At 33.9% G+C, this 24,289-nt stretch overlaps 2 protein-coding genes across 2 annotated transcripts in view; one reads left to right on the top strand and one right to left on the bottom strand.

Annotated features, from left to right (window-relative positions):
• Nucleotides 1–4,805: 4,805 nt before the first annotated feature.
• On the top strand, nucleotides 4,806–9,106 carry LOC107654311 (heat shock protein beta-1-like). The gene is made up of 3 exons (XM_016441338.1): nucleotides 4,806–5,447; nucleotides 7,756–7,819; nucleotides 8,614–9,106. Exons 1-3 carry the CDS (start codon nucleotides 4,922–4,924, stop codon nucleotides 8,777–8,779), a joined length of 756 nt encoding a protein of 251 aa, XP_016296824.1. The 5' UTR covers nucleotides 4,806–4,921; the 3' UTR covers nucleotides 8,780–9,106.
• Nucleotides 9,107–15,539: 6,433 nt separating this feature from the next.
• LOC107654312 (14-3-3 protein gamma-1-like) overlaps nucleotides 15,540–24,289 on the bottom strand; it is a 19,268-nt gene continuing 10,518 nt past the window's right edge. Inside the window, exon 2 of the mRNA XM_016441339.1 lies at nucleotides 15,540–17,121. Within this exon, the coding sequence (XP_016296825.1) occupies nucleotides 16,465–17,121 (657 nt within the window). The 3' untranslated portion in view covers nucleotides 15,540–16,464. The remainder of the gene's footprint in view (nucleotides 17,122–24,289) is intronic.

Below are 24,289 nucleotides of genomic sequence, written 5' to 3'. Positions count from 1 at the left end.
TATTTCATATAAATAATTTTTATTTAATTATTAATAATTTTAAACAAATATTTATACAATGTTTTATTTAAGCTACTGACAGTTGGGTGGTTTAAATGTGTTTAATTGAATCTTGAAAATAATATAGTAATATAATAATAAAAATACATGCTTCAATTACTTTTTATTATGCACATTTTTTTTTTCTTTTGGGATAAAAAATGACTTTTTAGATTTGTAGATTTTAGATTTTTAATATAAATTAGCCTACTGAGAATTGGGTGGTTTAAATGTGTATTATAATAATAATAATCATTATAATAATAAATCTTTATTATGCAATTTTTGTTGTTGTTGTTGAAAAATGACTGACAGTTTTTGTGAGATTCACCCATTTAGTAATTAAAAAACTCATGTTTTTTTTTTATTTTTTATAAAGTTGTATTATAATGAGTGTATATCAGGATGTTTCCATTTGAATATTTACGCTGCAAGTTTTGGCTGTAAACTATGCACTATATATTCCAAGTTCTATAGCGGATTATATAAAGGCTTTGTATGTGGAAAAGCTTGGCATGATGCAGAGGAGAGGCTGCGTTTCTGGGTGTCAGTCCGTTACTCTCCGATCTCTTTGGAAAATCCATATCTGATGCACCTATAATGCCAGTCCATTTTGGAGATGTGATATTTCTTATTATATACAGTATTCCACTTCTATTTTGGCTGTGTTTAGTGCATATAAATAGAGCTCTGTGTTATATAGGCACCATGTACAGTTCTGATCTGAACTCTGTTGTTTTTAAACTCGCGTCTCTATGTAGATGCACTTTCCTGAAACCAGGCTGCAAAAATATACACGCACATGTCTTTTTCAGCATATTTATTCGGTGACTTATTCATTGTGATGCTATTTATTTATTATTTGTTACATATTTATTTTGTTATTTATTAATTTGGGCTCTGAGAAACTGTTTTTATAAGGAGTTGCACATTTTTCTGTTTGCAAAGTACGTTGGAAACACATTTTTGACCGTTTCCAATGACAAGCTTCTGCGTTCTTTAAAGTCAACATGAAATCAGAATTGATTCGCTTTACTTTCTTAATGCTTCTGGTCTTATATGATTCATCAATGCACATTATTCCAAAGATTCTTCATGATTTTTCGTCCCTGAAACAACTTCAAAAATACATTGTACCTCTCAAGCATCTGCCATACAGAGAAACTTCATCGTCCAATTAATTCCTGATGCATTTTCTATCTTGCATTTTTCTATAATCCTACTTTAAAAAGCTGTTGCACTCTGAAATGCATCACGATTTTGGAAATAAAATGAGTTTCATGTTGACCTTAAATGCAGAACTGAGATGAATTGTTGTGAAATGATTTTTTCGAGCAGAAGACTGATTGTTGTTTTACGAGTTTGCATTTTGCAAATATTTGTTATGATTTATTGTACTATTTATTCTCTCATTCCCTCCTTCAAATGGAGACTGAACTGGCCTTTATCAGTGATTTCTTCTTCTTTCTCAATCTTCCTGTGAGGTCTGGAAAGAGCTAATAAAGGAAGCGGACTACATTGAACTTTAACCTTGTGATGCAGGACCTCAGTCTTCCTTTTTCAGTCTTATTTGATTTACAAACAGCTGTTGAGTTCATCACATGAGTTGATACGGCTCTCACTTCCCAACTGTATAAAGTCAGTAGATTTAGTGACCAGTCATAATTAAACACATAATAAAAGTATCTGCAAATGGATTATCTTCATGTGCTGTTCTTGATTTTGAGTTTCCGTTTGTTTCTTGTCAGGGTTATTATTGAAAACTACTGTTAAAACAGTTTATGAAATTTTAAATGTTGCCTTGTGAACTAGGTTGACTAAAATTTCTGATTGGAAAAAAAAAAATAAAACTAAAATTGAAGAAAAAATCGAGAAAAAAAAAAAAAAAAGCTCATGACAGAATTACTAAAAAATTAGCATAAAATTAATCTGAAAATATCGAAATACACGCTAATTCAAAACATTAATAAAAACTATAATGGTGTATAAATAAATAAAAACAAAACTGAAATAAAGCAAATTAATCCAAAATAGTATTAAAAAAACTAGAAAAATTACAACAGCTCATAAAAAAATTACTAAAAATCTGATTAAAATTAAAACTGAAAATATAAAAATAAAAGCTAATTCAAAACAACAAAAACTATAATAGTGTATAAATAATTAAATAAATAAATAAACTAAAAATATAAATACTAAAAAACTAGAAATAAATTATTCCTAACTAGTAATATTTAAAAAAAGAACAAAAATAAAACATGATAATAATAATAATAATGTATTATTAATAATACAACTATAATAGTGTATAAATAAATAACTAAATAAAAAAAATTATACTAAATAGTATAAAAAAGAAGATAAAGGAAGAAAAAAAATGAAACTGAAAAAATTAAAACTGAAAATATAAAAATAAAACGAATTAAAAACTTTAATAATAATAATAAATATAATAATAATAATAGATTAATAATAATAATGTATTAATAATAATACAATTATAATAGTGTATAAATAAATAAATAAAACTGAAATAAATGTATCCTAAATAGCATAAAAAGAAGAAAAACATCCTAAATAGTAATATTTAAAAAAAAGAACAAAACTGAAAAAACAAATGACAACAGCTCATAACAAAATTACAAAAAAAACATCAGCTTAAAATTAAAACTGAAAATATAAAAATAACATTTGATTCAAAACATTAATAAAAAGCTATAATAATGTATAACCAATACTAAAATAACACGTTTCTAGTGCTTACTGTAGAATGCAATACTAGCACATGGCATATCGTACAGTGTTCATTTTGTACTATTTTTATACATTCTATATGCTGCAGAAATTGCAGTTTGAGAGTCTTCAGTGTCTTCGGCACTAGATGGCGTTACTGATGCTGTAGTAGATGCTCATGTGATCTGGATTTGTGTCTGGAAGACTGGAAGGTTCCTGCTCCTTCACAAACTCCTGCCGATCACCTGGGGAAATGGATCAGTTGTATTTTTAGTCCTGTGGCGCTAAACCAGTGGCTTAAATTACATTTTCTAGTCATTTCTATAATGCCTTCCATTAGTTTCTTCCAGAATTTTATTTACTGAACGTTTCAAACTCCATAAAAGCTGCTAAAACCACTTTTATCCATTTGTAAGTTTGGATAAAAGTGTTGAAATGAATTCATTTTATTGAAAATTTGTGTTATTTTTTAGCTATTTATTAATCTTGATATCTTTATATCTAGCTGCAGATATTGTATTGTCAGTCCATCTTTATTACTGTATATTTTCATAGTTTCTTGTATCTTATTGCAATCTGAAACAATCTGTGCAATCGGTGTACTTACATGAATGTATTTAACAGACACTTTCATCCAAAGCGACTTGCAGTGCATTAAAGGTTTACACTTTATAGTTTAGTTCATGCATTTCCTGGGAATCGAACCCATGACCCTGGCGTTGCTAACTCCCTACTGTTTGGCCTCCAGGAATGCATTTTTTGCGATGCGTCGTACACGATGCAGGAATGAAAGCACGCTCATGTACTGTGACACTGAGGTGTTCATGCAGTCAGGAGATTTACAGTCTGAGTTTAATGCAGAAATGAAAGCGCTGCAACACTGTTGGAGGGTTTAATGAAACATTTGATACACATGCATCATAACTCTATATTTCACTTTAATATATGATATAGTTCATGAAGATGTGATGATATTGTCAGAGAAATCATATAAATCTAATAAAACCTCCCTTTGTTATTTCAGTATCATTGATATTCTGATATAGTTTTTGTTAATATTTTTAATTCGATTTTTTTTTCCACTTTAATTTTAGTTTAGTAATTATGTTGTTTTTGTCAATTGTATTCGTTTTTAAAAATATATCTATATAGTTTTTATTCATTTTATTTAGCTTTAATTTATTTAGTTGTATTTATTTTACTACATGAAGTAAAACTAAATGAAAATGAGAAATGTTGCTTTGGCAACTAGCTTAATTTTATTTCAGTAAAATGACAAAACAAAATAAGTCATTTTTTTCTAGCTTTTCTACATTTGTTTGATTTTTACAGTATGTTTCCCTGTTTGTCTGCAGTGTTATTTTATTATATACTATTACAGCTTTTATTAATATTTTAAGGTAGTTTTTAGTTTTATATTTTGTGTGTTAATTTTAATTGTAATTAAAGTTTTAATCATGTTGTTGTTTGTTTAACTTTTTAATGTCTTGTATTTTTAATCATTTTTTAAATGTATTTTCGTTTTAGGTATTTTACTAGTTTAAGTTAAACTAAAAAAAAATAGAAATTTGCTGAAATAAAATAAATGTTGTTATTTTTGTTATTACATTAAACCAAAAATTACATTTTACAAGAAAATGATTTATTACTATTATTATTATTTCAGTCTTTCTACTTCAAAGTTTCACTTTTAATTCAGTGTGTTAATTGATGTTTCTTAGTAATTATTTGTGAAATTACTAGAAAATTCAGAGTTAAAAGTAAAAATTGAGTGAAAAATAAATCCTACACCAATTATTATTATTTTTTTCCCAGTGTAACCCTGCTTGCCTGTACTTTATTTCCTCTGTTTTGTGTTCTCTGTGCAGATTCATCGAATTCATTCTGTAAATCAGTGCATGTGTGTTTGGTCACCTTTGTGTTATCAGAGGGGTGGGTTTCTGCTGACTCGCTCTGTGCGCTTTACACTGATCACCAGATTCCTCTGCGTCTGTGTCATGACAAGAGAATGTGTTTGTGAGACAGTCAGGCAGGTTCAACCATCCAGGAAAGGAACGGTGCCGGCTTTGGGAAGGCCTTTGCCTTGGATTCCATTCTCGTGCGAGGCCGTCCGTGAATAGACATTCTAGTCACTTCTATAAATATCTGGATGGGAGGGGGTTGCATTAGTGTGGAAAGGGGAGTGTCGACTGAGAACGTTCTTATAAATCTCAGCACTTCCAAACAGGACACAGCACTTTCCAGAAAACTTTCAGAGCAAGAACAAACTTCAGCCATGGCCGAGAGACGCATTCCCTTCAGCTTCATGCACAGCCCATCCTGGGACCCTTTCCGCGACTGGTACCAGGGCAGCCGGGTCTTCGATCAAGCTTTCGGGATGCCGCCCTTCTCTGAGGAGATGCCCACTTTCCCCACCACACACTGGCCCGGATACATTCGGCCCTTTGGATTTCCCGAAATGTCCCCTTTAATGCAGAGCCCAATGGCTCCGATGTCGCCCTCTGTGACCATGATGCACCCCCCGAACTACAGCCGGGCCCTGTCCCGACAGATGAGCTCAGGAATGTCTGAGATAAAGCAGACGCCGGATGCCTGGAAAATCAGCCTGGATGTCAATCACTTTGCCCCAGAGGAGCTGACGGTGAAAACCAAAGATGGGGTGGTGGAGATCACCGGTGAGCACTTTGCTTCATAATTTCACAATTTAGCCCAAGAAGAGTGTCTCAAAAAGTATTTGAACACTGAAGACACCCTTACAAATGTCTGAATGTCATTGCATTAGATCCAAGAGTGAAGAAAGCAAGAGTTATTTATTGTAGAGAAAGATGCATTTCACAAAAATAAGCTTGTTCGGTTTGACATAGATGCAATAGCAATAGATGTAGTGTTGAAGACGGTCAGTATTGTGTTAGTTAGTGGATGATGTTGCTAGTTAATGTGATTCTTTACACCTGTGTGAACTGATTCATACATCCACTAAAAATCACCAAAACACCAGCTGATTCAAACACATTGAGAATTCAAACGTGATGCAGAAAAGTGAACTCTAGTGAGGAAAGAAGATCTCCTCTACAGTATATAACGAATAATATTCAGACATGTTGTGTGTCCAGATGCTTTTTGTGGGAACTGTAGTGTGTGAAAACAACTGTAAAGGTTCATATTTTACTTTCAGGAAGGAAATTAGATCTGATTTGTTTAGTTGTTTTGGCAGGAAATGTCCAGGAGGTATGGAAGCCCATTTCTGCTACATTAAGAAAAAAAATCATAATTATGACATAACAAAATTTTGATGAACAAAGTTTATTTGAACAGAATTTAATTGAAATAAAAATCTTTTGTAATAAAGAGATATATATATATATATATATATATATATATATATATATAAAATTATGATAAAATCAATGACAAAAGAAGTCAATACTACGAGATAAAACTAATTATGACATATAATTTGACTGTTATAATTATTAACTTTTATGTCATAATTATGACTTAGTATATTGTCATAATTTCATCTTTTATGTAATAATTTAGTTTTTTATCTCATGATTTAATATCTCATAATTTTGACTTTTTAATGTCAGAATTTCAACTTTCAAAATTATGACTTTGTGTCTCATATCATTTTGTCATAATTGAGTTTTATCTCATAATTATGACTTAGTATCACTTTGACTTATTATAATTGTCTTTTTATCTCATAATTATGACTTATTATCACTTTGACTTTTATTATAATTATTTTTATCTCATAATTATGACTCAGTATCCCATAATTTGGACTTTTTGTATCAATTCTGACTTTTTATCTCATAATTTAAACTTTTTGTCTCATAATTATGACATCATCTTGACTCTTTGTTAGAATTTACTTTTTTATCTCATAATTATGACTTAGTATCTCATAATTTTGACTTTTTGTATCAATTTTTTATCTCATAATTATGACTTAGTATCTCATAATTTGGACTTTTTGCATCAATTATGACTTTTTATCTCATAATTTCAACTTTTTGTCTCATAATTATGACGTCATCATCTTGACTATTTGTTAGAATTTACTTTTTTATCTCATAATTATGACTTAGTATCTCATAATTTGGACTTTTTGTATCAATTATGACTTTTTATCTCATAATTTCAACTTTTTGTCTCATAATTATGACTTATCATCTTGATTCTTTGTTAGAATTTACTTTTTTATCTCATAATTATGACTTAGTATCTCATAATTTGGACTTTTTGTATCAATTATGACTTTTTATCTCATAATTTCAACTTTTTGTCTCATAATTATGACTTGTCGTCATCTTGACACTTTGTTAGAATTTAATTTTTTATCTCATAATTATGACTTAGTATCTCATAATTTCTTGTGTCAATATTTTAACCTTTTATCTGATAACTATGACTTTGTGTCTCATAATTTGACATTTTCTGTCATAATTATGGTATACCAAAGCATGTTTTTTTCTTTTTGTGGAAGAAGTAGGCTTCCCAAAGGAAGAGAGGTGGTCAAGTGTGAAGTAAAAAAACAAAAAAGGCTGCTGAATAACAGGCTTTGCTGAGAGAACTTGTATCTTCTGTAGGGTGGGAGCTGATTTTCCCGAGAAATTTCTGAGATATTACATAACCAGAGCACAATGCAGTTAAAGCAGCATGTGCAGAATGCAGAGGCCAGAGACTTAAGTTCTCAGCTTTGTGCCATTCAAGTATAAACATTTTGTATGCAACATCCTCTTTTTGCTTATAGTTATAAAAACTTATAAATACGTGTGGTTTCTAATAAATACAAATAGACAACTGAGATAGCTGCTGGTACACAGTAAGAGTATATATGTGGATAGCAGCTTAGATCATTCTATCTAATGTTGGAGAAATTTTAATTCAGTCATTGCTGTTTTGAAGAATCTGAGGGAGTTTAAAGATAATTCATTTGTGTGTTTTTTTTTTCTTTTCCATGTGATTTGCTTACAGGCAAACATGAGGAGAGGAAGGATGAACATGGCTTTGTGTCCAGATGTTTTACCAGGAAATACACGTAAGTACTGAGATGCTAAAGATCTGCACACGAAGCACACTTGATAGGGAGGATCAAGAGACACAGTGTCCTGAGAATACTAAAGGGGTGGGACGGGTTTGGCAATGAATCATGCATCACGTTGCATACTATTTCACATCTGTTTTTAAAAGAACTGAAACTGTCTGTGGACCTCTGGTCATATTTTGTGTTAATTTCTCTTGAGTTTCAAGAGCTTTGAAATGCATTTTTAAAATCTTCTTAATTGCATTTTTTCATGAGTGTATGGCAGATACTTCAATGAAAAAGTACACTGTAAAATTGCTACTAAGTTTCACAATTACAAAGAAAAGGTGAGCAACACATTGAATTAAACAAGGAAAGTAGAAAAACTGAAATAGCATTTCATTGCAAAATGTCTTAATGGCATTTTTGCATTCATTGCAAAATTTGTTATTTCAGATACTTTAATGACAAAATTAGGTTTAGAAACAAATTTCACTCAGATAAATTGTTAGCAAATTTCACAATTACAACAAAATTGCAAGTAACACATTTAATTAATCTTGAAATTTTAAAGAAGAAAAACTGGAATAGTTTTTTTTTTTTAATTGTAAAACATACTCCAATAACTTAAGTAACTTCATTTTAGTGTAGTAGTTTTAGACCTAATGAAATAAATAGGACAAATATAATAGAAAATATTCTCTAGATAAGTCATATAGATTTAAAATTTGATGTGATGCTTGTCTAAAGACGACCTTTTGTCTGGAGCTGTGATTTCATGAATGTAATCTGATTGTCTTGTGTTCCAGTCTGCCCTCTGGTGTGGACTCTGAGAAGATCACCTCCTCTCTGTCTCCTGAGGGCGTCCTGACCATTGAAGCTCCTCTGCCCAAACCTGCCATCCTGGGCTCTGAAATCAACATCCCTGTTAACACAGGCAGCGCAGTGACTGCTAGCACGACAAAGAAGCCCTGAGCACTACGACACACACACACACACACACACACACACACACACACACACACACACACACAGACAGACAGACAGGCAGATCACAACGGTACTTTGAGCTTGTTCACAAAAGCAAATTCCATTTTAATGTCTTGCAACTTCTAGTCTTTGTAAACTACAGGTATGAGAGGATGGATTCCCATAGTGCATTCCCATCTCATTTTTTACATCACTCCTTTTCATCCTTGTCTCCTTTCTCATCCTCCTCTCTTCTACTTGTAGTAAATCACAACCACTGTGTACACACCAATCTCTAGAAAACATGCTCATATTTCACCCCTAAATCAAAAAGATTAAATGCAAAATTATATTTGCATTGCAACATAATTTTCATGACAATGAAACATTTTACCCCAAATTCTCATTATTGTAATTAAAAAAAAGTATTATTTACAAGTTAAAGAACATGTTAAAATATAATTTTGCATATAGCATGTGTTTTACAGAATTTAATTATACTGTATGTATTTTTAAATATTGTCTGGAGAGATTGATTTTATTCAGTGAGAATGTGATGTTTTTGCATTACAGTAATGTAAGAACTGAACATAATGTCACAATTCAAACTGTTCTAACATATGGATGGTCTGTAAGCAAAAAAATTGCTATTTTTTCCTTTTGATTTTGAGGTGAATTATGACTATGACATTTCTTCAGGAGCAGGAACTACAGTTTTTACACCATTTTTTTAACCACTAGCAAACATGCAGCCAAACACAGTAAAATGATGTTTGTTTTCATAATATTTCATCAAAATGTAATACGTTACTCTGCCTGAAACTTTTTTTTCCTGCTTATGTCACCTCGTCCAGGTTAGCTATTAGTTAATGTTGACCAGCAGTCGAATACTGTAGCTTTTTAGCCATTGTTTTAGGTTACAACATTGCAGCCTTTTTCAAATCAATCTGTTTTCATTCTTACATGAAACTTTTCACCATCACATCAATTCCTGATGGATAAAATGAAGGATAACCTGAAAAAAAAAAGTTTAATTTTGACTTTATCAAACAGATATCACCATGCTGTTTAACTGCAGGAAGCATAACAATATGGTTTCCTCACATCAGTCGTCTCAGCCAGTAGAACAGCAGGGACTCTTTGTTTTTTGTATTATGAGGCATTACATAATGTTTTAAATGACTGTAATAAAGGCTTTCCCATCATGAGCTGTATGTCTGAATATCCTCATGGTAGAAATGGTAATAAACATCTCCAGTCTGTATTATCTGGCGTTTATGTGTCTGATCACAATTATTTATTATTCCATGTTACCACATTTGACCAGTTTTGAAGAATTCCAAGAATGTCCCTTCAAAATCAGATAAACATGCACATTCTGACTGGACTTGCTTATGACAGAAGTGAAATGCTAAGTCATCTCTCTCACACAACAGAAACAATTTTATCATATCTTTCATGAATTGAAACATAAAATCAATATGGTTATTGACTGTAACTGTAAGAGGTGCCTTAAAATAGCAGCGATGAGATAGAATCTGGTAGAACCCCCTTTAATAAGTAATAGACATTGTTTTAAATGTTTCATGCATAATGCATTTCATAGTGTAGTCGTGAAAGCGCAATGCGCTGTGATCATTATGTAATTTTAGATTTACCAACTGTCATGCATTTCATGTTCATTTTGTGTATTAAAATGATAATGCGTTATAAAAGCAATGAAGTTTTCCCCGTTTGGATAGGTGCACTACAAATATGAATGCACAAAAATGTACAGTATGTGCATCTTGATGAGTTTTAGGCTGTATAGTCTAGATGAATTTAAGTTGATGTTAAAATGCTCATATTCCAGCTTTATATGCATAAACAACTGTGACCTCTTCCTTGTGTAAACACTCTGGCAATTTAAATATATTCCTAGTTTAAGTGGCCTGACATAGCAACATTGACATAAACCAATGGCATGAGATTGAAGGAAATTGATTGTCCAACTAACTCCAGATGGGTGAAGTGTCAAGAAACCAAAACCAAAGCCATTATTTGCTCTGTATGTTTCACTGCACTGTTCTTCTGCAAAGCTTGATCTTTTTCCCATATATTGCCTCTTTCATCTTTGCATCCATCCATTCCTTATTTTACCAGCTGTCCTTTTCCGAGCCAGAGAACAGTCCAGTCTTCACTGTAGTGATATGAGCCGAGGGTTTGATTGGAGGAACCACAGATGCGCGCGCATGCACACTGTCAGCTGAAACGCTAAAGTAGGCCAGCTCTCCCAAGACTCCGTCTCACTAACTCTCACTTCAATAATATTGATACGACTGCCAAAATGTTATAAAAGCCAATTGGGGTGCAATTTATCTATTATATTAAATACAGAGAGAGCACTGTGAATTGGCCAAAGGAGAACATAAAAAGAAATGTAAAAGGACTGAGTGCTAGATCTGATTAAACTCTAACTCTTATGGATTAACAACTGGCAATATTTCAGCACATGCACATTTGAGGGATGCTTTATGGAAACTATGCAATAAGGAACCTATTTCAACATTGTACAAGATGGTTCTGTAGTGCAAGCTGGCAAATACATGACTTTAAGCTTGACTTCAGAACATGTTTCAGGATTTGTTTGAAGTTCTGCTGTTTATCTAATAATTAGTCCACATCACAAACCTAATCAGAAATAGGAGAATGAAGGCAAAGTTGCATTTTGGGAATTCGGCAGCACATGCTTAGGATTTTCTTGGTTTTTAAACAATGGTTAAAAGAATTTAATGCTTTCATGCATTAGTCATGCTATTTTATTCACCTACAGTAGGACAAACTGAGATTTTACTTGTTCAAGAGACAGAAGAGAAACCATTGGCCATGAGATTGTGAATCCCTCTGCAATGGATTCTTCTGTGTATAATAACAATGAGATTTTTTTTTTAACATAGCAGCTTTCCCTTACAAAAAATAACCATGGTTTTATTATAGTAAAAGTGCAGTACCATGTTTTTTGGCGTATTGATTACCATGTGTGTAACCATAGTTTTACTACAAATACCATGGTTAAACTATAGTTAGTGCAGCAAAAACAATCGCACTACACAAAAAATGGCGTAGTTCCTCTGTAAATGTTAATTCATTCCCTGTCCCCTGAGGTCGGTTTGAATGTGTTCTTTGGGGATACAGCACTCTGAAATCGATGGTAAGTTTTATTAGAGTTCGTCAGGTGGGATTCATTGGCGTATGTGGGATAAAGGAAGTCCAAAAAATGTAAATGTTATGCTTTAATGTATATATTTATTGTACAAGATTTTAAGGTAGTTTCCCTGACCTACTTATAGATAAATTAGGCTAGACATTATATGCCTCTAGGAGAATGACAGTATTGATGTGTTAAAGTTTTTAAATACGAATAATGGTTAATTTGAGTGAAGTGAATCGGTTGAATGATTCAATGACTCGGTCATCGTTTTTGAATGAATCATTGTTTTTGAATAAATCGGTTGTATTCAAAGGTGATTTACTCATAGTGTTTTACACTATCGTTATCGTCAATGTGTTTGGATTTGAACTACTATTACCCTAGTACTTCTGTAACATACAAAAAAACATGATTAGTAATTTAGACAAAAATTATTATGGATTGAAATAGTGTTTATCCATATACCTTCCTGTCAGAAACTAATGGGTGAATCTCACAAAATCAAAAGAAAATAAACAAATAATTGCATAAAGAAAATGAAGTCTGTTTTCAAGCGTAAGCAGGGACACTCAGTAGTAGCTGATCATTAGCTGCAACTTTTTACTATTTATTCTTCAATCACTAATTACATTGAATAAAGTGTGCAAGAAATTGTTTCATAAGTGCAAGGTCTATGCAAAAAGATTGGTCTTCCAGATCATATTATGATTAGTAATGGGGTTTGGACAAAAGTGATCAGGCATCCTCTTGCTACTGACAGGCTTTGCCAGACTCGCTGGCCTTGCGTCTTTTGTTTGTAATCATTGATTTCCCATTCTCTTTGCCTGATGGTATAATGTTCACACAAACTCATCAACCCCTCACTGAATCAATATTTGCTTGTGCTGTAGGAATCAGTTCAACGTGCCTTTGTCTGCCCTACTGACTCCATCTTACACTCTTAAAAATAAAGGTGCTTCACGATGCCATAGAAGAACCTTTTTGTCTAAATGGTTCCATAAAGAACCTTTAACATCTGAAGAACCTTTCTGTTTCACAAAAGGTTCTTTGTGGCGAAAGAAGGTTCTTCAGATTATAAAAAGGTAAGAAAGAGATGGTTCTTTAAAGAACCTTTGACTGAATGGTTCTTTGTGGAACCAAAAATGGTTCTTCTATGGCATCGCTTGAAGAACCTTTTGAAGCACCTTTATTTTTAAGAGTGTACTCAGGCAGATTGCCTACTTGACTTTGGACTGGAGTTTGTGGCTTATACTTGGTATACAGCTATCCTGGAGCACAAGGGCACCATTTTATTAGTATTTGCCTATGAAACATTGGTAATTTTTTGCAGTATCAAGCTGTTACGTATTTATGTAAGTACTAATAATTTTTGCCATTCAGTCACTTTGAGTAAACGTCAAATTTTTAAAAAGAATGCGTTTAATTAGTGTATCATTAGCATATTCGAACTGGTGTACCATCCATATTAATGAACAAAACGGAAAGGTTTTTCCTTTGCATTTTTGAAAAGTTTTGCATACAGATGACAAAATGATCCGCATTCATACAGGTCCTCAAAAACGACTAAAAACACTGTATTTTGCATGCCAGGCCAGTCGTTGGCAGTGTCACTTTGTAAAGAAACTAGCACGTGCCTATAGACTGAACACGAAATATGCATGCGTGTCACTGTTTTCACTTATTCACATTTTTATAATTTCCACAGAGTTGCTAATGGTATTGTTTCCAAAAAATATGCAATTTGAAACCCGTTTTCAATAGTTTGCATTTTCAGGCCTCCAAAATGCCATTGTCATGTAAATGAACGACCAAAACGCATAAAAAGTCAGTTTTTAGTTGAAAATGACATCGTATAAACGCTCTCTTTTATAGAGTCATAGCTTTCATTAGCACGCTTAATGAATATGAACATTTATGGTTGCAAAGGGGCGGAAAATTTCTGGAAACTTTCCAGAAATTTCCATAAGTTTCCTAAAAATCCTGTAAAGTTTCCAAAAAATTTCGGCCCCATTGCAACCCTATAACATTACAAAAGTGATTATCTCACTCTCTCTATACCCATCTTATCAATACCTTTGGAAAAGATGAGGTTAAAGGGATAATTCAATGAAAAATGCATTTTTGTTTTACATTTTCAAAAGATATTTTGAAGAATGTTGGTAACCAAACAGTTAGTGGTCCCCATTGACTTCCATAGTATGAAAAAAATACTATGGAAGTCAGTGGGGACCAGAAACCGTACGGTTACCCACATTCTTCAACATATCATCTTTTGTGTTCAGCAGATGAAAGAAATTCATACAGGTTTGGAAGAACTTGATGTTGACTGTATTTTTGGGTAAACTATCCCTTTAAAGAATACCAGCTTCACCCGAATTAACTTTAAAATAAAGCAGATCTGTTGGCTCTAACTGTGTGGCAGATGCTAGCATTAAGCAAAGCATTAGCAGAGACAGCCTTCAGTCATCTAGGAGATGGCACGGGATGGCACCGAATGGGAGGGGAAACATGAGCTCAAACAATGTTGTTCACTATTATCTGACTACTAGTGCCATTGGACTTGCACTTATTAATAATAGTACATCATGTTTTCTCTGATGAGGTCAACAGGAAATGACTCAGTCACGTACTAGACAGCACGGAAATGGTGGTTAGAAGAGCACAGTCATGTTTTATTTTTTTAATTATCATTATTATTATCATTATGTTTCTTTTGTGCAACCGCTACTTGACTTACATTTATACCATTAGACGAGGAAAAAGAAAGAAAACAGAAATCATAAGAATAGGTAATGTTCCAACAGAAACAGATTCTGAGGAGGAAAAAAACAAACACTGTTATTACAGCAATATCTCACAGTAGAATTTGACCGAAGAAAGCACAGAAAAGGAATTTTAAGAACAACATTAATCGTTTCACAATATAATCATAATTTACTGTGACAAAAAACACCAGAAATGGCGTTTTCTCTTTTTTTTTTTGTCTTTTCACTTCCTTTTTTGTTTATTAAAAACCAAATACAAGAATCGCATGTCACTAGAGCAACATCCATAACAGATTAATTCATGGTAAACACGCACTGTTTTGGTATAGCATACTTCAGCAAGCAAAAAATATATAAGGAAAAAAATCATAACCGATTGAAACAATCCAATAGAAAGTAATAAATAGAAAATAATCAGATTAAATTCTTGTCATTTCGTGTTCATATGAATACATAACATCTACAGTTTTTAAAGTTAATAAAGTCGAGCTATGGTATATAAATACATCACCAGCATGCACAATATTGTATTATCAAGAATATTGGAGCTGTAATCGTCCTACACTGAGAAACAGTATAATAGGCAAGTGCATTTCATGAGAATAAAAAAAAAAAAGAACCAAAGCAATTTTATGCCAGTGCACTGTCAAAAACTCAATAAATTAATTGAATAACAAAAAATAGTCTATGGTACCAGTAATATTAATTGAGTGTATCAAACCAAGTGATTAGGCATTGCTTTTCTGCTAAGCATTGGACAGTTTAGTTTTTTCTTTCTTTTTGTAAAATTTTATTTCTTGCCTGTACCGTCTTTTTTTTTTTTAATCGATAATGTTTAGAACTACTCTTCTGTGCTTTAAAATCAAATCTCATTTTCTTGTACAATGTGGGTCAGGCTTGGTGATTTTTTTAAACGGTGTCCATAATAATAATGATAACAATAACGATTAGAAAACGGTTTTAGCTTTGGATTGAAAAGGCAATACATGTACTAGGGAAGTCATAACTGTTATTTTTGAAAACCTAATCAACATTACTGTAATACAGTAGTTTTGTGTAGTTCCGATGTGAGATGCATACTAATGATGTGTATCATCAATGGCACAGATAACCAGTTTGACGTAAACATTAGTGGGTGCCATTCAGAATCCCTATGAACGTATATCAGACAAAAACATGACCGTTTACGTCCAGTGCAGCCTGTTTGCAAATACCTGCGAGGCGAGAACATTCAAGTTTTCACTTAAAGATTTTTTTTGTCAGTTAAGCCCACCCTTGTCGCTTTAAAGTACTCTTTACTCACAATGTAAATGAATATAAGCAGCTCCACTTCGTATTTCACTACAATAACAGTACCTATACCAGTGGGTTTAGCGTAACCCTTCAGCCATTTAGAAACGACTGATGTACTGACAAGCTTCTTCCTCAAAGTGTCAAGTAAACGTCCCAGAAAGAGAGGTTTAATTTATTATTTTTAAGCTACTTCTTAAATTTTTTTGAGACATACCGTTCTTTATAACTAGCATATTTCTCTCAATTGTAATTTTGTGGATAATAAAGAAAACTGCGCTGCTTTGCAATCAGCAAACATGGCTGACACAGTTCCATCATGCCCCCTTTTGTGAATTTTTTCATGTAACATACTTGTTTTGTTTTTCTTTGTTGTGTGAGCACGCGTGTTTTATGTTACGGCTGAGAGGAAAAGGGTCTCAAAGATCTTCTCTTTTCTTCAATGTTTAATTGTTGCCTTCGCCTCCCTCGTCGTCTTGTTGATCGCTCGTCCAGAGCGTCAAGTTATCTCGCAGGAGCTGCATGATGAGCGTGGAGTCTTTGTAGGAGTCCTCGTTCAGGGTGTCCAGTTCAGCTATAGCGTCGTCGAAAGCCGTCTTGGCCAGATGGCAGGCCTGCTCGGGTGCGTTCTGGATCTCGTAGTAGAAGACCGAGTAATTGAGCGCCAGGCCCAGGCGGATGGGGTGTGTAGGCTGCATGTGCTCTTTGCTGATCTCATGGGCCTCGCTGTAAGACTTCTCAGAAGACTCCACCACCGTGGCTTTCTTTTCGCCCGTGGCCACCTCCGCCAGGTAACGGTAGTAGTCGCCCTTCATCTTCAGGAAGAAGACTTTGCTCTCGTGCTGGGTGTCGCTGCAGTTCTTGATCAGGAAGTTGTCGAGGAGGTTGAGTACGTCTTGGCACACGGCCTCCAGCTCCTTCTCGATTTTCTCACGGTAAGCGCGGACCATCTCGATTTTCTTCTCGTTGCCGTCAGCGGAGGTCTTCTGCTCGATGCTGGAGATGACGCGCCAGGCGGAACGGCGCGCGCCCACCACGTTCTTGTAGGCCACAGAGAGCAGGTTCCTCTCCTCGTTGGAAAGGGCCTCGTTCATCTCTGTTACCTAAGAGGCAGGGAGGAGGTGGAGAGGTTACTTAATAGGGCTGGATTTTGGCACAAATTTCACGATTTGATTCAAGTCTGATTCACAAGCTTGCGATTCGATTCCATTCGATCTGATTCAATATCAGTTATTTTGGATATATATCAGGTACAGTACATGCCAAATTTTCTCAAGGAAAAAAAAATCTCAACTAATGCTGTAAAATATACAGCAGTCAGTTTGTACTCAATTTCTATAATATTGGAGGTTCAAATTAACTGATTTGTATACAAACGCTTAAATTACACTCAATTAAGTTTTTATAAAAGAAAGTTTCATAATACATTATTATACATAATTATATATACTCCAATTCCTTTTTTGAAATATAAACATTTAAATGGTGGCTTTCATAAAAACTTGATATATTTATTCAAACATAAATTAAACATTGAAGAACAGTAAAAATTATAATGAATATGTTATATGGTGCATATATTTAGCAAAATGCTCCACTCTACAGTTAATTTTTCTATCTGACTAACGAGCGTATTGTCACCGAATATGTTTTTTTCTGAGGTAAATGTGACGTTACATGACATTGTTTACAAGCTGTTATATTGACGTCTTTGTGCGGTTGAAACACAGATTGAGTGATTACATGAGACAGGAAACGGATTTTGGTAAGTTGTACTCTTTCTTTTAACATACCTTCAGATGTTCATTCATGTTTATTTCTGGCTGCAAACTGGACAGCGATCTGTCACTCTAAATTAAACAGCACCAAAATGATATTTAGCGTTTGAATATTGTAATAAAATGGGCAGAATTTGAAATCTTTGTTAATTTCAGTAACAAAGCACAAAGCTTATTGTGATTTACTGGATGGGAGGCACGCTAGTATAAATGTTCCGTTCATTAAAGGATTAGTTCACTTCCAGAATAAAAATTCACTGATAATTTACCCCAATGTCATCCAAGATGTTCATGTCTTTCTGTCTACGAAGAAATTAAGGTTTTTGAGGAAAACATTCCGGGATATAATGGACTTCAATGGTGGCCAACGGGTTGAAGGTCCAAATTGCAGTTTCAGTGCAGCTTCAAAGGGCTCGACACGATCCCAGCCGAGGAGTAAGGGTCTTATCTAGCAAAACGATCAGCCATTTTCTAAAAAAATAAAAATAAAAATGTATATACTTTTTAACCACATATGCACGTCTTGCACTAGCTCGACTTCACGCATTATGTAATCACGTTGGAAAGGTCACGCGCGGTTAGCTCTTCGTCTGTGTACTCCAGTTCAGAAAGGTAGGGTTGGGCGAAAAACTCCATCTCATTTTCTCCTCCAACTTCAAAATTGTCCGACATCACTGTTTTACCATTTTTTTGTAAAGGGCGTTTGACTTTCTTTGCACGTTCACTTTGTAAACACTGGGTTGGTGCTTCCGCCTCCATCACACGTGACCTTTCCAACGTGATTGCGTAATGCATGAAGTCCATCTAGTGCAAGACAAGCATTTGTGGTTTAAAAACTATACATTTTTATTTTAAGAAACTGACTGATTGTTTCTCTACATAAGACCCGTATTCCTCGGCTGGGATCGTGTAGAGCCCTTTGAAGCTGCACTGAAACTGCAATTTGGACCTTCAACCCGTTTGTCCCCATTGAAGTCCATTATATGGAGAAAAATCCTGGGATGTTTTCCTCAAAAACCTTAATTTCTTTGTGACTGAAGAAAGAAAGACATGAACATCTTGGATGACGTGGGTGTAATTACATTTTCAGGAAATTTTTATTCTGAAAGTGAACTAATCCTTTAACTGAAAACACGCCAGTGACCAGTGGTTCTCAATTCCAGTCCTCACGTACCACCGCTTAGCATATTTTGCATGTCTCTCTTATTTAAAGGGGACATGAACTGCCTTTTTTTATTATTTTGTACTGTTCTCTGAGGTCTACTTATAATGTTATCAAAATTTTTACATCAAAAACATCATCATTTAGAAGTAATGGGCTATTTTCTGTCCTGTTTTGACCCCCTCATCTGAACGCTCTGTTTGAATAGGTGTGGCGGATTGTAGACTCAGAAGTAAATGCCCACTGCTGTGATTGGCTAACAGTTTAGCAGTTTTTTCATAAATGGAAGCTGCTGTGATTTAGGTTAAAAACGCATCAATACTCAGTACATTTCAAACAATCTGTAATAACAATATTGATCACGTAATAAAAAGTTACTCACACTTGTGTGGTGCGACATTACTGTCAGATCCAATATATTCAGCACAGCATCGTCTTTTAGTTTCAATCTTTCTGAAAATCCTGTGTTGAATTGTTCTTTCTTTGTAAACTAATCCGCGGTAAAATGAAGTGAACAAAGGACCAAGTTCTTACTGACGCAGTCTGGAACTTCATTAAAAATAAAGTTCATCCACTCTTTCTTAATGTTGGGATCAGAAGGAAGGCGATGCAAAGACTGTGTTTGTCCACAACTTGGCACTGAACAGCGTCTTGTTGTCTTCGGAGCATCTTTATCGTTTGGTTTCTGTGTAGCCCTGCGTTTGCCTCTCTCGTTATTTACACTACATGCGTGAATCGGTGGGCGGAGCTAAATAGGCAGTCGCAGGCGTTGATGATCTTCTGCGGAGGCGGGGTTTAGCCACACTATTACGTCATAAAGCGGCACATTCAACAACTTGTCGTTTTGGCAGATTGGCATCAATATAAGCAGTTTTTAGACTAACAAGAAAGTTTTGAGTTCTGAAACTTACAGGATGTCTTTATAGTACGATGAGCTCTTATATGTCACAAGATCGAGGGAATTTTGATTTCTCAGTTCATGACCCCTTTAACACAGCTGATTCAGATAACCAGCTTGTTAGAAGAGAGCTCCATGCATAAACTGTGTTCCGATTGACAGGGTCCCTACACAGTGTTCTCAGTGCTCCCTACTCCTTGAGCACAGGAAATCCATTGATGTTTACTTCACTTCAAACATTCATTCACAGATTTGCCCTACGCAACAGCCTGCAGTGTCACAGATGAAACTTACTAGAGAAGTGTGACATGATATACCTCTGTAAATTATATACAATTTAAATTCACATCTCGCACACTTTAATGCCCTTTGAATGGAACTACGTTCCCTTTGAACTGGAATCATGGCGGAATATCCGGTGATGTCCACTTCGCAGGGCACTTACGGTCGAATAAAACAAACATCTGAAGAGATACATAAAAAATGTGCAAAGCGGTGGTACGCGAGGACTGGAATTGAGAACCACTGGGCTAGACTAATCTATTCTTGGGATTTAAGAATCAATATCGTTTTGTAAAATTGAGAAATTAACAAAAATCGAGAAATCAATATATATATTTTTTTTACCCAGCCCTATTAATCATTCTTTAACATTTGAACAGGTTTCACAGTTAAAACGACCAACATTCCCAATGACATGGTCCCCATTCTAATGATGCTCTTTATGAATAAAATGATCTGTTTACACTACCTGTCAAAAGTTTGGAATAATGATGTTTTTCAATGTTTTTGAAAAAAAGTCCTAGGCTGCATTTATTTGATCAAAAAATACAAATAAAACAGTAATAAGTAATAGTAATATTATTACTATTTGAATATATAAAAAAATGTAATTTGTACCTGTGTCAATAAATTGCATAATTGCAAAATTGCATAATCAAAGCTGAATTTTAAGCATCATTGCTCCAGTCTTCAGTGTCACGTGATCCTTCAGAAATCATTCTAATATGCTGATTTGCTGCTCAAGAAATATTTCTGATTGTTATCAATGTTAAAAAAAAACGAGTTTGGGGTAAGTAAGATTTAAAAGAAAGAAATAAATTATTTAATTAAACTAAAGCCATGCCTTTATTCAGCAACAATGCATTAAATTGATCAAAAGTGATAGTAAAGACATTTGTAATGTTACAAAAGATTTCTATTTCAAATAAATGCTGAACTTTTGAACTTTCATTCATCAAAGAACGTATCACTGTTTTCACAAAAATATTAAGCAGCAAAAACATTTTCAACATTGATATCCAATGTTAATATTTTAGCAAATAATAATTAATGATGACTGAGCACTAAATCAGAATACTAGAATGATTTCTGATGGATAGGTTGCCCTCACAAGAATAAATTACATTTTCAAAAATATTAAAATAGAAAAAAATATATATTTTAAATCGTAATTGATCAAATAAATGCAGCCTTGGTGAGCAGAAAAAATAATTAAATCTTAATTATTCCAAACCTTTGACTGGTAGTGTACATGTGTGCACTAGGCAGACACTTTTATCCAAAGCCACTTATATTGCATTTAAGGGATACATTTTATCAGTTCATAGATTCCCTGGGACTCGAACCCATGGCCTTGGTACCACTAGCCACATGTCAAAGCATTTTTTATTTATTTTTTGCAGTTTTTAATATCTTTAGAATTAGCATTCTCTAATTTGTCCAATACACTTCAGTTTAAAATGATAGTTTACAATGGCATTAAATTGTGGTGCAGTGTAGTCTTTTTTTAAATGAAATTATCTTGTTTTCTCTATCGTCTTGTACTTCATGAAAAGGAATGAAGGAAAACCTGCCATACTGCAGTATGCATTTTGATGATGTCTGCTTAAAGAATTGCTTGCAAACCAAAAAAGCACACCAACTCGACATTTACAGCTTCATTTAGTGGCAGAGCGGTTTATGCAGCAGTAGGGTCACTCATAATACTACTTCATTTGCATGGGGCACTAATGAAAACCGAAAAGGGTGATGATTGTCTTTATACACTAATCTATGTGTTAACTTCAGCGTTATCTTATGTCCATTAAATTTGAATAAATGAACAGTTTAAGGATGTGTCATTTAAGTACAGAATAACAGCATAGATGTGTTGTGAATGGTAGTTCACAGTGTCCTTTTGTGAGACATTTGAGTGAACCGTTCAAGTAAGCACACAATGTGGTGATTTGCCAAATGCCTATTTATGGACATGGCATCTTCATTGTTTGTTTTCACCAGCACATGTACCACATGTCCTAGTGTAGGCTGGAAGCGGTGTAGTAAATCTATTCATAGAAGACTGGCAGCGTTTCAAAATGAAAGATCTGTATGGACCAACATGCCACTTGCTTTTGTTTAGAAACACACTGCAACCTGAATTACTGTGTGTTGTTTACAGCGACATGGTAAAAAGTGAGCCTACACATTGCTTACAAAAATTTGGCCAAATGAAAGCATCGCAGCACATCGTCACAGAGATACTTTGATTTAACAGCCTGGCAGTGGCCGGATGAGCTGGTGCCTACAGATCTCTCTCTTCTACTACCTTTCAGATGCAATTTCCTGCATCTTTTGGAGAAGCTCCATGATTTACTGCATTTTTTGCTGTATCATTCGCTCTCTGCATCATCGTCAACCAAAATGCACGCACAACCACATAGCATGCCAATGCATCATGCTCAAATTTAATACAGAGAATGGCTGATGATAACACGAGCACTCGTCAACAAAGCAGGTTTGATGTTGCTATTATTCCAAAACCCATTTAATTTGACCTAAAATATTTACTTGAAATACCCAGATATTAAGTTATTATTTCAATCATTTAACAACACATGCTCACGGTTCTCTGACGTTGGCTAACCCTCTGGTGCTGTTCGGGCATTTTTGACTGAAACATTTTACTTTTTTTTTTTTTTTTTAGAATTTTTGACTTTATCGGAATGGTACAAAACTTGCCGGTTTTGGCACTTGCTGTGTGAACACACACACACACACACAAATCATGGACATGATTCGGAAAGGTTAAATGGTCCTGAAAAAAAGTAGTCACACTTGTACTGTTCACGGTCAAAAATGACTGCATTGGAAATGAATGGGAAGTGAATTCCATCTAGTTGAAACGTTTGGCACCCAAACAAAACCGTAATGAAAGCTCTTTTTTTGAGATACCAATTTATATAAAATGTAAAAATAGTCCTTTTGTGTTTCATAATAATAAACTTCTATAACTTTTTTTAGTTTCACTCTTTAACTTTTTTCACTTTAGTAATAATCTGTCAAGTGTCTTCTTTAAAAATAGACCAAACTTAAGCCTCCAACTTAAGTGCTCTAAAGCATTCAAGATTTATGACAGTTTAAGTTGGAAATTTCATTTTCAGGTCTATGCTCAAAAAGTGGTGAACAGGTAAAAAAAGAATAATTATTCCATAAATATTATTTAGGACCTCAAAATCCCCTAAAAATACAAAATATTAATAAAAAAACTTTCAACTATTATATAATACATTAATTTCTTTGAAAAAAAAAAACCTCCATGTGAACAACACCAGAGGGTTAATGAACACATGACATGCAGGTAAACTCATGAAAGATTTAATCTTTTTAAGTAAGATTTTTATTTTGATTGTAAAAATGTAAATAATGTTAAAATTAAAATATTTGTATGATTTAATTTAATTATTAGGTTTTCATCAACTCTCTGTTCCCTCACAAACCTCTGTCTGGGAAACCCTGAGTTAGCGGTTGAGTGCAGACAAAACTGCATTTTAAAATGGACATAGTTCTAAAAAGCAACACATTTGAAAAAGTTTTGTAGTAAATGCCACAATTGATTCATTTTAATTAACAATTGGGGTCTTCTTAAAAGAACTATAAAAGAACTAAAAGAACCATAATTAGGTTGAGTATCAATTGAATTTGAGTGATTCTGATTCTTAATGATTCCCAGTTTCGATTCCAATAAGATATAAAAAACAAACATTTAATACCAAACATATTTATTCTGTCTTTCTTGCAAAACATTCTTTTGCAGCTGAATACCATGAACAAAAATCAGCACACAGGAATCGATAAGCGGAATCGAAATGCACTTGTCTTATCGAATCCACGGTTCTTGGAAATTTGGAACTGGTTCTAAAATGAAACCGGTTCTCAATAACCAACCCTAACTATAATTATATTCTCTGATTCCTACATCCATCATATAAGCGACACAAATGTTTAAATCCACGTTTAGAATTCCATTTTGTTAAATATGACCTCGCTCATAAACAAACAGACACACAATCTGTTTCCTGCATCAGACTCAGAACAATTTACAGAATTATGGATCAATTATTCCACAACCTTCTTCCTTCATCTCAAGCACAACTTGGGGGGGGGGGGGGGGG

The sequence above is a fragment of the Sinocyclocheilus anshuiensis genome, unplaced genomic scaffold (genome assembly GCF_001515605.1).
Source record: "Sinocyclocheilus anshuiensis isolate Anshui unplaced genomic scaffold, SAMN03320099.WGS_v1.1 scaffold163, whole genome shotgun sequence".
In the NCBI taxonomy this organism is placed as follows: Eukaryota; Metazoa; Chordata; class Actinopteri; order Cypriniformes; family Cyprinidae; genus Sinocyclocheilus; species Sinocyclocheilus anshuiensis.
This window is presented reverse-complemented; position numbering and strand designations above follow the sequence as displayed.

Bases quoted from the DNA above. Each gene is read 5' to 3' on its own strand.
- LOC107654311 (XM_016441338.1), top strand. From the start codon at position 4,922: ATGGGAGGGGGTTGCATTAGTGTGGAAAGGGGAGTGTCGACTGAGAAC. The intron at 5,448-7,755 runs GTGAGCACTTTG...ATTTGCTTACAG, and splicing joins TGGGGTGGTGGAGATCACCG to GCAAACATGAGGAGAGGAAG. The intron at 7,820-8,613 runs GTAAGTACTGAG...CTTGTGTTCCAG, and splicing joins TGTTTTACCAGGAAATACAC to TCTGCCCTCTGGTGTGGACT.